Raw genomic sequence first — 13,694 nt, 5'->3', positions numbered from 1 at the left:
TTCTCAGCCTCTCCCCTTCAGTATCCCTGCTTAGGTTTCCGGGTCCCCATCCCCGACATGGAAACTCCAGGGGCTTTCTCTCAGGCTGCCCGCCGTCTGCAGGCATCTGCTTGGCTCCCCCGGGCTCTGTCTTTGTCTCTCCCCCATCCTTCTTCCCCCCTTTCTGGACTTCTCAGAAAGCTTGAGCCCCCTCGCGGCTCTCCGGAACCGCGTGTCCAGGCCCCTGGATCTCCTGGCTTGCAGGTCCCGCGCTCCCTAGCCCTGTGTCTCCCCCCACGTCGGATTCTTTCTCGGGAGTTTGTCCTCTAGTCTCGGCGCCTGCGTCTCCCGACTCCTGCTCGGAGGCTCTCTCTGCGCTCCCCCACAGGTGTCTCTCCCGCGCCCGGCCTGCGGCTCCCGTTCTGGGTCTCCCCATTCTCCCTCTGCTCCCCCTGTCCCCGGCTCTCCCCACGGTCTCTGCTCTTCCCAGGAGTCTCTGTCTCCACCGTCTCTATCTAAGTCTCTCCGGGTTCCCTCTCCAGCCTAGGATGACAGCGCTGCCTCTTTTGTTGGCTCCGCAGCCAATCGCGGCCGCTGACGACACGGGGGCCGGGGCTATAAAGGGCCAGGCCCGGGCTCCGGCCCCCCCCAGCCTCCCGCCCCTGCCGCCCGCCCGCCCCGCCCGCCGCGCCCGCCGCCCCCGGGCCCCCCCCCACCCCCCGGCCCCCCCGGCCCGGGCAGCCCCCCAGTCCCGCGCAGCCCCGACCCCCTCCTCCCTCCCTCCCTCCCCCCACGGGACTCAGGCGTCCCCGCCCCCCCAGCCCTCCCTCCCCTCCCCTCCAAGCATGGTGCCCGCGGCCCCAGTGCTCTTCTGCCTCCTGCTCCTCGCCCTGGAGCTGCGGCCCCGGGGGGAGGCGGCCGAGGGCCCGGCGGCCGGCGGGGAGCGCGGGACCCAGGCGTCCGAGGAGCCGGAGGGCTGCCCCGTGTGCGTGTGGCGCCAGCACAGCAAGGAGCTGAGGCTGGAGAGCATCAAGTCGCAGATCCTGAGCAAACTGAGGCTGAAGGAAGCGCCCAACATCAGCCGCGAGGTGGTGAAGCAGCTGCTGCCCAAGGCGCCCCCCCTGCAGGAGATCCTGGACCTGCACGACTTCCAAGGCGACGCGCTGCAGCCCGAGGACTTCCTGGAGGAGGACGAGTACCACGCCACCACCGAGACCGTGATCAGCATGGCCCAGGAAAGTAAGTGAGCTCGGCCCGCGCGCCTCGGGGCCGCGCCGGGAGATCTTCAGGAAGGAGAGCTAGGGATGGCAGGGAGGGAGGGGGAGATCGAGGGCAAGAGTCACGCCGCTGCCGGACCAGAAGTCCCTGCAGCCTGACACCTGGGTCCCTGCCTGAGCGAGGGAGCAACTTGAACCGTGTGCCCCGAATCTGCCCTCCAAGGGTGCAAAAGCCATCCCCGGCTCAAGCCCTCAGTAATGCCCCTGCCCTGGAATGGAAGCCAGGGCCGGCGTGGGAGCGCCTCACCCCTCCCGCTCCCAGCCTGCCTCCTCTCGGTTCCGGGCCACTCTAACCGCGCAGGCCACCTGAAAGTTCGGGCCAAGTTTGCGGGGGAGTGATGGTGACGCCTCCAGCTTTTTGTACATTGTCCCCCCGCACACATACACACGCGTGTGCACCGGAGGGCTGAAAAGAGAATATGGGAAGATGGAGCGTTGTAAGCAAGCTTTCTAGCCCAGGATGGCAGAGCGGTCTGATCAAGGCTCTTCTGCCAACAGCCCCTTTCTCTACCCTCTGGCCTTAAACCCAACCTCTCCTACCCTCTGGAGCGGGGAGCTGGGGCAGTGGAGGAGATAATTATAACATTCAAAAATCAGTTTAGATTTGGAAGGAATGATTCCTCCCCCCCCCCCAATTTTACAAGTGGCTGGGGAGGAGAGAAATTAATTTGAAGTAATGTGCATTATTTTGTATACTATGTATGAACAGAGTCAGGATCCAAAATTCAAATGTGTTCTAATTTCACGTTGAATTCCTATGGTAGGCGCTCCAAATACAGCTCCTGCCTGCGTTATCATGAGCCTGAGTGCTCCCAAATTCTCAACTTGGGCATGCCCACCTACCTGAGTCAAACCTTTGAAAATCTTCTATAGAACCCATGTGGCTTCTCTCCCACCGCGGACCCCCGTGTTCTAGAATCTCGCCCCTGATTTCTTCACTACCAACCCCAGGGTTAGTGAGGATTGAATCCGATTTGACCTGCCAGTTGCTCAGGCACTGTGAGAGAATGCGGAGGTCCCCTCCACTGTTGGCTGAGTAAGGAAGGAATCTCTGGTCTATACCCCTGGTCAGACTTCTGAAGGTGTTCCCCCTCCCACTTTCGGAGAGCATGAGAATAGAGAAACTTAGTGAGGGACTCAAAAAACTCAAAAAAGGGATGGAAAAGATGGAAAGAGACTGGAGTGGGGGAGCACCCAGCATCCTAGTTCTTGGCTGCCTGGGGGAGCGGAAGGTGAACATGTTAATAGACTTGTGGCTTTGAAATTTTATGACCTGGAAAATCCAGGCCAATGCTTCCCCCACCTCCCATCCCTAGGGGGTCATGTGATCCCTGCTGCCCCTCCCCCAGTCAGGTCTCCCCCCAAACTCCAGGGGGCCCAGCCCCCTCCTGTCCCCTGGGAGTTGGCTCCCCCCCCCAAGACTATTTGGTTTTATGACCTCTGAACAGAAGGGGGGACTGGTTTATAGGCAGATGGTTGTAAAAAGGTTGGGGGTGAGGGAGGGTCTGGCATATAGAAAAATGCCCCCTATTAAATAGGTGGCACTGAGTGTTAACTGATCCAGGGGCCTCACCTTACTAAGTTGTTCCTTTCCCTCTATGGCATAATAATTTTCCCGTACTTCCCAGAATGACCCAGGGCTCTCTTCAGAATCAAGACTTTAGGGGGGGGCTTCAAGGGGAATAAGAATAATGGGGTCCAGGATAAAAACCGCACGGATAGTTAAAGAGTTGAAGACCCAGGCAGGAAAAGGGGTGGGGGGGACGGTAGGAGGAGAGCAATTTAGCCAGAGGAATTTAGAAACCTTGTTCCTTGTGGCATTGGCAGAGGAATTCGCCCTTCGCAGCCGAATTAGGGGTCTCAGAATGTATAGTTACTGCTTTGGGAGGAGTTTAAAACTTCTTTAGGCATGCCTACTAAAGGAGTTTTAAGATACCTGGCACTGGGTATCAGAAATGACTGGACCACAGAGAAAGGAAGGCGGCAGTTTTGAAGGGGAGAGAGAGGATGAAACAAGCATTTCCCCCCCAATCCTCGGCCCCTGCAAACCTCATCCCACCCTAAAACAGAATTTAGGGGCCCAGTGGTGGACCGGGGGGTAAAGTACGTCCCCTTTAAGAGCGAGCCAGGGATCTTGAAAAGGGAGGGGGAGTGTGGAGAAGGGAGGGAAGAGAGAGGGGAAAAGGAAAAAGAGACTTTTATAGTCTAATCCCCAGGGACCGGCTTTAATAAGAGACTTGTGCTCCGCTAATCAGGGGAGGTGTTTGTCAGCAGAGAACCTCCCCTCCCCCCTTCTTTCCCCTCCCCCAACCCCAGCCGGGTACTCAACCCTGGACCCCAGCCCCCACCTCTCCCAACCTCCTGTGCCCGACCTTAGAGCCCCACTGTAGCCTCTTCAACCTCCAGCTTCAGCCCCTCCAGTCAATTCTCTCAAGTAAGGAACAGAATGAGATCTAACCTCCCCCACCTCAAACCTCTAACCTGCCCCTTCTGCCCCCAGGCCCTCTGGGCCCCAGTCCAGTGTGCATTGGGTGGGGGGGCGAGGAAGGGGGGGAAGGGCTCTAGCTGAAAATAGTGCGGTGACCTCGCTGCCGACCGCGCCCCCCCTCCAACCCCAGCGCCGCCTACTAAACCTGACCCGCTGCTGCCTGCTACCAAACAGCTCAATGCAACACAGATGTTGCCCCCTCCCCACTGCCTGGGGCTGTAAGTGTGTCGGGGACTCCGGCTGCTCCCCAATCCGCCCCCCATGTGTTGTGCTTTGTCCCTTATCTCCCCCTTTTTTCTTTCCCTCACTAAGCTTAGATTGCCCCTCTCTCCCCTCCTTTCCCACTTTCCCCTTCTTGTTTTGCATTTTCTATCACCACTGCCTCTTTCTCCTCTGATTTTCTTATTCTACCTTAACCTCGGCTCTTTTTGCCAAAATTTCTGAGTCTAGAGCTCTCTCTCGCTCTCTCTCCTACCTCTCCCTTTCGCTTTCTCCCCAATATCATCACTGCCTCACACTCTCAGAGCTCTCCTCATCGTTCTCTCCAATCTTCCCCTCCCTAGTTCCCCAGAGCTGTGTTCTGCACTCCCATAATTGCACACCTTGAAGAAGGGAGGCTTACATATAAAGGGGTAAGGGGAAATGCTACAAGCAGTCAGGAGTTCTATCTTAGTGAAAGGAATCAGAAGCATGGAGAAATCAAACCTGGTCCTGGCTCCCAGCTCTGACTGGCTGTTGGACAGCTCAGTAGAGTTACACTGGACAAGGGATCTAAGCAGAGCTGCTACATTTGAAGAGAGTGCTTTTATGGGAAGATACCTGAGTGTCCTTTGCTGGCAGCTTTATGGAGGGGACTAACAAACACAGAGGACTCAGGTGGTACACCAAAGGTCACTTTTCTCTTTTCCCCCATTAAGCTTGGGTATCCCTCCTTCCACTGACAAGGACTTTTCTGACTTAATCTCTCGATTTGAGTTGCTTCACTTTAAAAGTTATGGAGGCATAAGGAAGTTTGTTCTAGTCTCGTCACCCCTCCAACTTCCAATTTCCCCACTCTAGGAATTTATATCATGTTAAGCATGTTGTCTTGTTTACTAAGGAAGGCACAAAAGCAAATTCTAGTTGCTGAGACAGAAAACTCTTGAGATTTATAACAAAAACATAACTGTTATGCACCTCTTTTCCATTCTCGAGACACCCCACACTTCCACCAGGAAGAATAAGTCACTCAACAAAAGTGATGGAAGAAATTTAATTGTTTCTCTCCCCCCCCCCCCTCTCTCTGTAAAAAGGTAAAAAGGCAAAGGAGAGATGCCTCACTCTTATTCTAGGAAGTTTTTTCAAAACCCAATGAAATGATAGATCCATTATGATCTAATCTTCTGATAGGATTAATTGTTCCCTATCTCCATTGGATAACAGAGGGAAATGGTCTGGAATTATAGTATCTGGCACTGAACTAATTTTAAGGGTTGCCCTTTCTAGAAGCAAAGGATGTGAAAGCTATTTAAGAACCTAATCCCTAAAATGAGTATTGGCTAGGAAGGAAAGATGAAGATGATCTGCTCTGCCCCATTCTCAAACAATGAAACAAGCGATAGAGACAAGAAAGTAGTCTTGGCATGTAAGGATGGGGAATTTTTGGCAAGTGGCAAAAAGTCTGAATTCCAAGATGTTTTATAGATCAAACAAAATCTATAGATATAGGTGTCTTGTAAAGTGCTTTATAAAATCTTAATGTGCTACTAATAATGGCTTATTCACACTTCAAGCCTTACAATGAACCTGAAGGGCTATTAGAAACACACACTAAACAGGATGAGAAGCTGAGGTCACCTCCCCCTATTCCACAAAAAAAAAAAAAATTCCTCTCCATCCTACTGTGTAAAGAATTTACCTCTGTATGTCTCTAGCACAATGCTCAGACACAGCCTCAGTTGCTTTGACAAATGTTTGACTGCCCCTGTTTTCCATTTCCCATGAGAACAGAATGAAAGAGATGACCTCAAGTTGTAACAAGAGCAAGAGAGATCTTTAGGATATAGGGCCCGATAGAGAGCATTGGTCAAAGAGTGAAAAAGAAATAGATAAAGCTTCCAAAATGGAAGTGAGGTGAGAGCCCCAGCTGAAAAAAGAAACCATTCTGCCTGAAGGTTAAGGGAATAGGTAGAGACCACTCCAGGGATCCTGTGGTTAAGAAGAATTAGGAAGGCTCTAAGAGTTCAGCCAGAATCAAAATGCCCATGATCTCTAAGAAGAGGAGGGAGGAAAGAGGAGGGAGGGGGAGGGTGATGGCCAGGAGCTCTGCTTCAGGCCCCTGACCCCCTTGTCTTGCTCCAAAGCTCTCCCTCCCCCTCATCCCTGACTGCTTCTGTACTCTCCTCCCTTCTTCAGCGGACCCTGCAGTGCAGACAGATGGCAGCCCCCATTGTTGCCACTTCCACTTCAGCCCCAAAGTGATGTTCACAAAGGTGCTGAAGGCCCAGCTGTGGGTGTACTTGAGGCCAGTACCCCGCCCTGCCACCGTATACCTGCAAATCCTTCGTCTCAAGCCCCTCGGTGGGGAAGGAACTGCAGGAAGTGGGGGTGGGGGGCGGCGCCACATCCGGATCCGATCCCTCAAGATCGAGTTGCACTCAAGATCAGGCCACTGGCAGAGCATCGACTTCAAGCAGGTGCTACACAGTTGGTTCCGCCAGCCACAAAGTAACTGGGGCATTGAGATCAACGCTTTCGATCCCAGTGGCACTGACCTGGCTGTTACCTCCCTGGGGCCAGGGGCTGAAGGGCTGGTGAGCACTGCAAGTGGGGGAAAGGGGGAGGGAATGAAGGTTTGGTTGTATAGGAAATCCTGCTTTGAGGGGGTAATAGAGTGGAATGGGGGAGGGGGAGTTGCTGGGGGGAAAAAAAGTGAAAAAAGAAATGAATTCACAAAAGAGGTCCACTGGAAAAGATGTATTATGGGGCTAAAATTAAGGAGGGCAGAGAAAATAAAATATTAATACTTAGAGAAGAGATTTTTGGGAGGAATTAGTGGAGAAGGGTTTCAAAGTTAGGATCACAGTGGCTGCTATAGAGAGAATTTAGGTTTGAGCACAAATTAGAGATTTGTGGATAAAGTTAGCTGGTTTTGGGTCATTAGGAACTGGGTTTACACTCCAATCTTCAGGCAAATTTACCTTATTTTTGGCTTCAGTTCCATCATTTGTAAAATGAGAGTGATTGAACTAAGACGATCTCTCAGATATCCCTTGTTCTGCTTTATATTCTGTGATTTGATATTACTGTTGGAGTAGTTTAGATCAAAGACTTGACTGGTAAATTAGGGAAGGAGCCAGGGATAGCCAGAGGAGAGTTCAAGGAACAAAACCGGTTTAGTTAATGGGGATTTGCTAATCCCTATTAGTTGGAGTTAAGGATAGTTATTTAGGGACTAAAAGATTGAAAGGTGTGGTACCTGTAAGCACATATTCATCCTTCACGTGCCCAGGATGGGAGTGCAATATTCCACTGAGAATTGATGGCAAAATAGAAATTGAAGAAGTTAGAGGGCAGGAAGTGCCCTAGGAAGTCCCCCCATTGTGACATTATTTTTCTCGGCTTTCTCAGCACCCATTTATGGAGCTTCATGTGCTGGAAAATACAAAACGGTCCAGGAGGAATCTGGGCCTCGACTGTGATGAGCATTCGAGTGAGTCCCGGTGCTGCCGATACCCACTCACCGTGGACTTTGAGGCCTTCGGCTGGGACTGGATCATCGCACCCAAACGCTACAAGGCCAATTATTGTTCTGGCCAATGCGAGTATATGTTCATGCAGAAGTACCCACATACCCACCTGGTGCAGCAGGCTAATCCCCGAGGTTCAGCCGGGCCTTGTTGTACTCCCACCAAGATGTCCCCCATCAACATGCTCTATTTTAATGATAAGCAGCAGATTATCTACGGCAAGATCCCCGGCATGGTGGTGGATCGCTGTGGCTGCTCTTAAGGTGGAGGATGAGAGGACCCTCTCCCCCACAAACCCCTCCCTGGATCCCTAGCCCTGACCCTCCCCCCAACCCACGCCCTAGAGCTCCTCCCCAACCCCTCTTAAACAAAATGTCCTATTCCCCATCCCACCCCAAGCAGTGTGCAATACAGCAGAGGAAGGTAGGGGGATAGAGACAAGAGGGGTGAGGGATTTGTGGGGGGGGAAAGGCAATGGGCAAGTTGGGGAATGTTTGGGATTTGCAGGTGAGGGTGTGTGGAAAGAAGAAATAGAGGGAGAGAGTGAAGTAGAGACAGAGATAGAGACAGGCAGAAGGACAAGGATAGAAGAATGTAAGCAGGACAAAGGGATAAAAGAGGCAGAAGAGAGACTAGGCAAAGAATGAAGCCAAGGGAGAAATAATGGGGACAGAAAGTAAGCCTCATACCAACTCGTTTTTTCTTTGGGCCTAGTTTGGTTTGGTTTGGTTTGGTGTAATGTGAGACATGCCTATGCATGCACCATGGCCTATGGAGGAGGAAAAGGGTATTAAACCCAGGCCCAGATCTCCATCCCTCTCTTAGTGGACAGGGGAAAAGGAGGTAGGAGTTGGGGATGGCAAAGAGTGGGAAGGATTTTGACATTTTATTTATTTATTTATTGTGATTTTTCTTTTCATTTCTGGTGTTTGGCTTTACATAGAGATTCTGAAATTCCCCCTCCCCTTCTTCCATTGTGCCCTATTTTACTCCTTAAACCATGGAACCCTGCTATATACCCCAATACCCACCCACCCAAGCACTTGTATCAAAAACATCCAGGGTTGGGAAATTAGGGCAAAGGGAGTCTGAATTCCCCACACAGCTCACTTTCAAGTTTAATTATAGAGCCAGTGGTGCTAGGCAAGGAAGGCCCAGAAAGGGGAACATAGTAGGTAAGGAAGGGAGGGGGGAACAAGCAAAAGCCCCAAAATATCCAAGTTCAGTTATAACAAAAAATGACTCCAAGATTTACACTTTTCCTGTTGATATAAAACTGGAAGGCAATGACTGGCCAAAGTTCACAAATGCGCCCCTAGCTAAGAAACACCAAAGAGCCTGTGGTATCCCTCTTCCCTTTGCCATTTTCAGGTTTGTAAAAGGGTCATAACTTGAAACTAGAGCCCCTTGAGTTCCCAGGGTTCTTGAGGGAGAGAAAATAGGATCTATACTAGTTGAGGAACTGGGAACTGGGGAGCAAGGAGGAGACAGTGGTGATTCTCATTGAAGGTTCTAAAGAATTTAAATAAAAATTACTGCCCAGGGCTGGGAATTGGAGGGTTAACAGACCAAGGGAAGGAGAAATTATAGAGAGAGAAGTATTCCAAGTCCCACAAGCTCAGGGCAAGCAGGGAAGGGGAAGACATGAAAGACATGTCTGTTAACTCTAATTAGAAATTTTTATCTTTTTTATTTTATTTTATTTTTTTTGAAGCCAGTAATACCTGGTAGCAAAGGAGTGGACACATCAGAAAGTTTGCGGTGGGGATGGAGTTTAAAGCAGAGTAGGGGGAGATGGGTTCCAAGAACAAGTCATTCTGTCCCCTCTCCCAAATCCCAATCCCTAACTCTGCATTCCCATCCCACCTATCCTTTTTTCCCCCTTCCCTCCCCCCCATGCCTCAGTTCCCCCTTCTTGGTGGAACAGAAGCAGCAAGCAGCTAAAGCAAAGAGATGAATCCTGAGCACTTACCATGGGCACTTTACGGACATGAAATACCTCTCAATATTTTGGGGAGCAAGGGAGGAGCCAGGCCAGATGATAGAGGGATGTTGAGGGCTGCAGGGAGTTTTTAAGGTCTGATGAATTGTAGTAGGTCACAAAACAGGTCTCTTGACAATGACGAGAAAATATATATATATATATATATATATATATATATATATATATATATATATATATATATATATATATATATATATATATATATATATATATATATATATATATATATATATATATATATATAACTGCCTCCACTGGTTCATTTTTTCACTTAGGATTCCGGGGGCCCCCTTTTTAGTCCTGTAAGTGACCAAGAACCTTGCTGAGGACAAGACCTGGGCCAAAGTCAAAGGCACCAGATTTACTTTTGTTGGGAAGTTTATTGAGAAGGCCCAAATTCTAGCCTGCCCTGGGGAGGGTGCAGAAGCCTGGCTAGCCAAAGGAACTTGATTATCTTTCCTTGGGGAAGGGACTATGGGAGCCTTGGTAACCTTTTCCCCATTCCCTGCAGGAGAGAAAGGACTTTTGGGGGAGGGGTGATGTTTCCTTTTCACCCTACTCCGAATCTTGGCAAGTTCTCCAGTCTTTTCTCTCCCGTCCTGTTCTTTACTATTCTTACCACCCCAATCCAAGAAAAACTACGCATCACCACCATGGTGGGAAGGGAGGGGAGAATCAGAGAGGCTCAAGATCAGAAGATGACTCCTCCAAAATTAAACATTTGATCTCAGGCCAAGGGGCCAGGCAAGGAGCAGGGGCATCATTTGACCTCCCAATACAGGTTCTAAGGGTAGAGCCTTGAACTTGGGGGGGATACCTAGAAGACACCCCCATTCCTACCAAATAAAGACCATGGGGGGAATCTAAGCTCTTTTTCTTTTGGACATGAACTTATTTGAGTCTCAATTCCCTGTCCCCCCAAAGAGGTTATTAAAGACAGGGCTCAGAGACACATTAGGAGCTAGGGAATGTTCCCCTGCTTCAAGTATGTGGATCAAACTAGTGCCCCCTTTGAACATATTATAATTATTAATTTACTTTTGTGTATATGTCACACTGTGTATGTGAACAACTTTGTTTCTGTATTGGTCATCTGAGAAGGTTGGGGGTAATGAGGGAGAAGGGATGTCAAGGGGTACAGGAAGGCCTTAAAAGAACTACAAAGGAGTTCTTTACAAGACAGTCTCCCAAAAGATACACGGAAATGAAGACATGGGGCAGTTTCTGAATTAAGTGACATAGGACAGAGATAGCCATTGGCCCTTTTTGGGGTTTTTTAAATGTTTTGGGTTTTTTTGTTTGTTTTTTGTTTTTTTTTTTGAGTTTGGGGATGGTCACATAACCCAATCTAGCACTTGAACCTGAAAGAAAAATAATAAAGTCAAAGAGTTTAGCACTAAGCTCTCCTCCTCCTATAGCCAAACTCATAGGATTTAGAACTAGAAAGGACCTTAAAGATGATCTAGTTGCTTGATTTTATAGAATAGGAAAAGGCTCCTGGAAATTAAATGTGACTTGTATACATATTGTGGTCACACATTAATAAGCAGCAGCAGTAACATTCAGACATCAGTTGCCTTTAGTGTTCCCATTACATTCTCTATTCCATTGCATAATAATCACAGTTGTTATCAAGGGAGCCCTCTCAACTGGCTTAATACTATGGAAACCAGGAAAAACATCAGGAAGGAGCTCTGAATTAAGGTTTACAAGAGAGACAAGACACTAGCTCTCTGCCTCAAAAAAAAAATAAAAAAAAAAAATAAATATATATATATATATATATATATATATATATATATTATTTTTTTTTTTTTTAAAGCACATACAAGGCAAATAAATTAATTCTCCAGGACAGGAAGGGACTTAAAAGAGGATGCAAACACAACTTAGATGAAAACAATCCTCCATGTGCCTGGGGGAAGATAAGATAGAGGATCAGAATTCTCTCTTAAAAAGTGGAATTAGATGATCTGAGGTCCTTTCCAGCTCTAAAATTCTGCGATTTCAGCCACAGCCTTTCTCTGACTCCCTTTTCCCTAAAGCTTTTTTTACTTCTGCCTTGCCAAAGTCATAAATGAAACCAATGTGGCCATTTGGTCAATTTGTTGGTTGCTAAGCAACCAAACCATTTGCCCTAAGGTGGTCTGTGAGTTCAAAAACATTTACCCATTTTAGGACTACAAGATTTTGAAGCTGGATTCTAGGGTTTGTCAGGATGGGAAAGGGGATGGAAATATGTATGACTCAAGAGCCTCTTCTTACACACAGAACATTTAAAGTTCTAAGGGATCCTGTAGATCATTGAGTCCAACCTGTCATTTTACAGAAAATAGCCATTTTTGGTGTTTTAAGACTTTTAAAATACATATTATCTCAATTGAATCCCACGAGAACTCTGTCAGGAAGGTGCTATTACCCCCATTATACAGATGATAAAACAATAGGCTGACAATAAGTAATTTGTCCATGTTCACATAGCTAGTTAGATACCTGAGATCACATTCAAACTCAGGTCACTTTGACTTCCAAGTGCAAACATTTGATTTGCTATGCCTCCTCTATCTGAAGATGATACAAGAGAGGCACCCAGAAAGATCAAAGGATCATAGATTTAAACTTTAAAAGGATTTCAACTTTCAAAGAACTTCACACCAGAAGTTAAATGCACATCCCAAGCCTTTTAAGTCCTCATCATGGTTATGGAAAAATATCGATACTGCCATTAAAGATGTTTATAACCCTATTTTTAGAAGATACTGCAAAGCCAGTCAATACCCATTATGCCAGTTAGGACAGAGTTGTCTAGCTTTGTCCTGAATCTAACTGCCATCATAATTGAAACCCAAGAATATTTGAGGGTAGAGATATGGGGTACAAGGGCAGAAAGAACAAGTTATACCACTCCCCACCCCCTCACTCCCACATAAACATAAATGACTCCAAAAACTCAGCCTGAGCTAAAAATATGCTACCACTTCTCATGTAGTTCTTATTCTATATGGAATTGGGGGAAAAGAACCCTCATAACACAAACCAGCAATTTCTAAAGTGGGATATAATATCTGGGTCCTACTTTCACTAAATATTTTCCATCCAGTTTATGCTTCTCCATTCCTGTCTAATCCTTGTGTGGGGACAAAAAAACTAATTTCCTAAGGCCTTTTGAAGTAGGGAAACTAAGCAGGCCAGTTGGTTAAGGCATTTATAGCTTCCCATAGGGGCAGTCAGTGCTCCAAACCATGACACTGAAGAAGGTGAAAAGAGGAATTGGCTACTTCTCTTTCTATCCACCCCAGTACTCTGGACCTTACAAACCTAGCTGGGATCTGCTCAGTTTAGGAAACAAACTATGCATTATTTGCTTAATTTCCATGTTAAAATTCTATTAATCTCCATCACTGCTCCTGAGTTCTACAACTTCTTTGAAGCAAGGAAATCAATAAACATCAATAAATGTCTACTATGAGCACAATTCAGGGGATTTGAAGACAAAAATAATAAGAACCAAGAGATTGGGCCTTAGATTCAAGGGCTCTCTACCAAGAATCTCCACAGGACTGTACTAGGAGCATTCCCAAGGAGTACAGATGAACTACAGGAGTAATAGAGGCTAGATCTCAAAAGGGATTGACTCTTGTGACAAATGGAGTAGATGACTTTGACCATCACAAGTTCTCTTTAACTGGAAACTTAGAAAGAGGAAAATTACTTTCTTCTATAGCAGTCAAAGTCTTTTCCTTTCAGTTCTTCCATGTCTCAAATTAAGAGCTCCAAACAAGGGCAAATAAGCTTTGTTCAAAATCAAGGAAGTTCTGCCCTGTTCATTACTTTTCCCAGTGGTCCTTGAATTCAACATATCTCATAAAACTTCTGTCCTTCACCATGTTATCTGAGAAAGGAACTAAAGAATCACAAAAAATATAGCTTTACAGCTATAGAAACCAATTCCCTTCAGTTTTAAAAGGCTCTTTCATTAATAACTACTAAATAATGTTATCAGGTTTGGAGACAGGTCAAGAGGGTTTGGACCAGCTGACTCCATCTGAATCCTGGTACACCAGGAAGAATGAAGTTGAAGTGGGCTCAAATCTTGAGTTCACTGAGCAAAGTGTGAGAGATTGGGGAATCTAGTGCCTCCCAAGGCTTTTGCCAAATGAGGCCTACTAACCTGGAGGACAGATAGCATAAGTGACTTAAGAAAAAAAGATTGTCAT

General features: G+C 47.5%; 1 protein-coding gene across 1 annotated transcript; it reads left to right on the top strand.

Moving 5' to 3' along the window:
* Positions 1-779: 779 nt before the first annotated feature.
* On the top strand, positions 780-7,866 carry GDF11 (growth differentiation factor 11). The gene is made up of 3 exons (XM_074270079.1): positions 780-1,218; positions 6,139-6,536; positions 7,354-7,866. The coding sequence occupies exons 1-3, from the start codon at positions 825-827 to the stop codon at positions 7,732-7,734; spliced, it is 1,173 nt and encodes a 390-aa protein (XP_074126180.1). The 5' UTR covers positions 780-824; the 3' UTR covers positions 7,735-7,866.
* Positions 7,867-13,694: the final 5,828 nt, after the last annotated feature.

This window comes from Sminthopsis crassicaudata, chromosome 5, assembly GCF_048593235.1.
Source record: "Sminthopsis crassicaudata isolate SCR6 chromosome 5, ASM4859323v1, whole genome shotgun sequence".
NCBI classification, from domain to species: domain Eukaryota; kingdom Metazoa; phylum Chordata; class Mammalia; order Dasyuromorphia; family Dasyuridae; genus Sminthopsis; species Sminthopsis crassicaudata.
The sequence above is the reverse complement of the archived record's forward strand: the minus strand, read 5'-3'. Positions and strand labels throughout refer to the sequence as shown.

Excerpts from the sequence above, each read along its gene's own strand:
- GDF11 (XM_074270079.1), top strand. The coding sequence starts at position 825 with ATGGTGCCCGCGGCCCCAGTGCTCTTCTGCCTCCTGCTCCTCGCCCTG. Across the intron at positions 1,219-6,138 it reads GATCAGCATGGCCCAGGAAA|CGGACCCTGCAGTGCAGACA; the intron begins GTAAGTGAGCTC and ends TCCCTTCTTCAG. Across the intron at positions 6,537-7,353 it reads GGCCAGGGGCTGAAGGGCTG|CACCCATTTATGGAGCTTCA; the intron begins GTGAGCACTGCA and ends CGGCTTTCTCAG.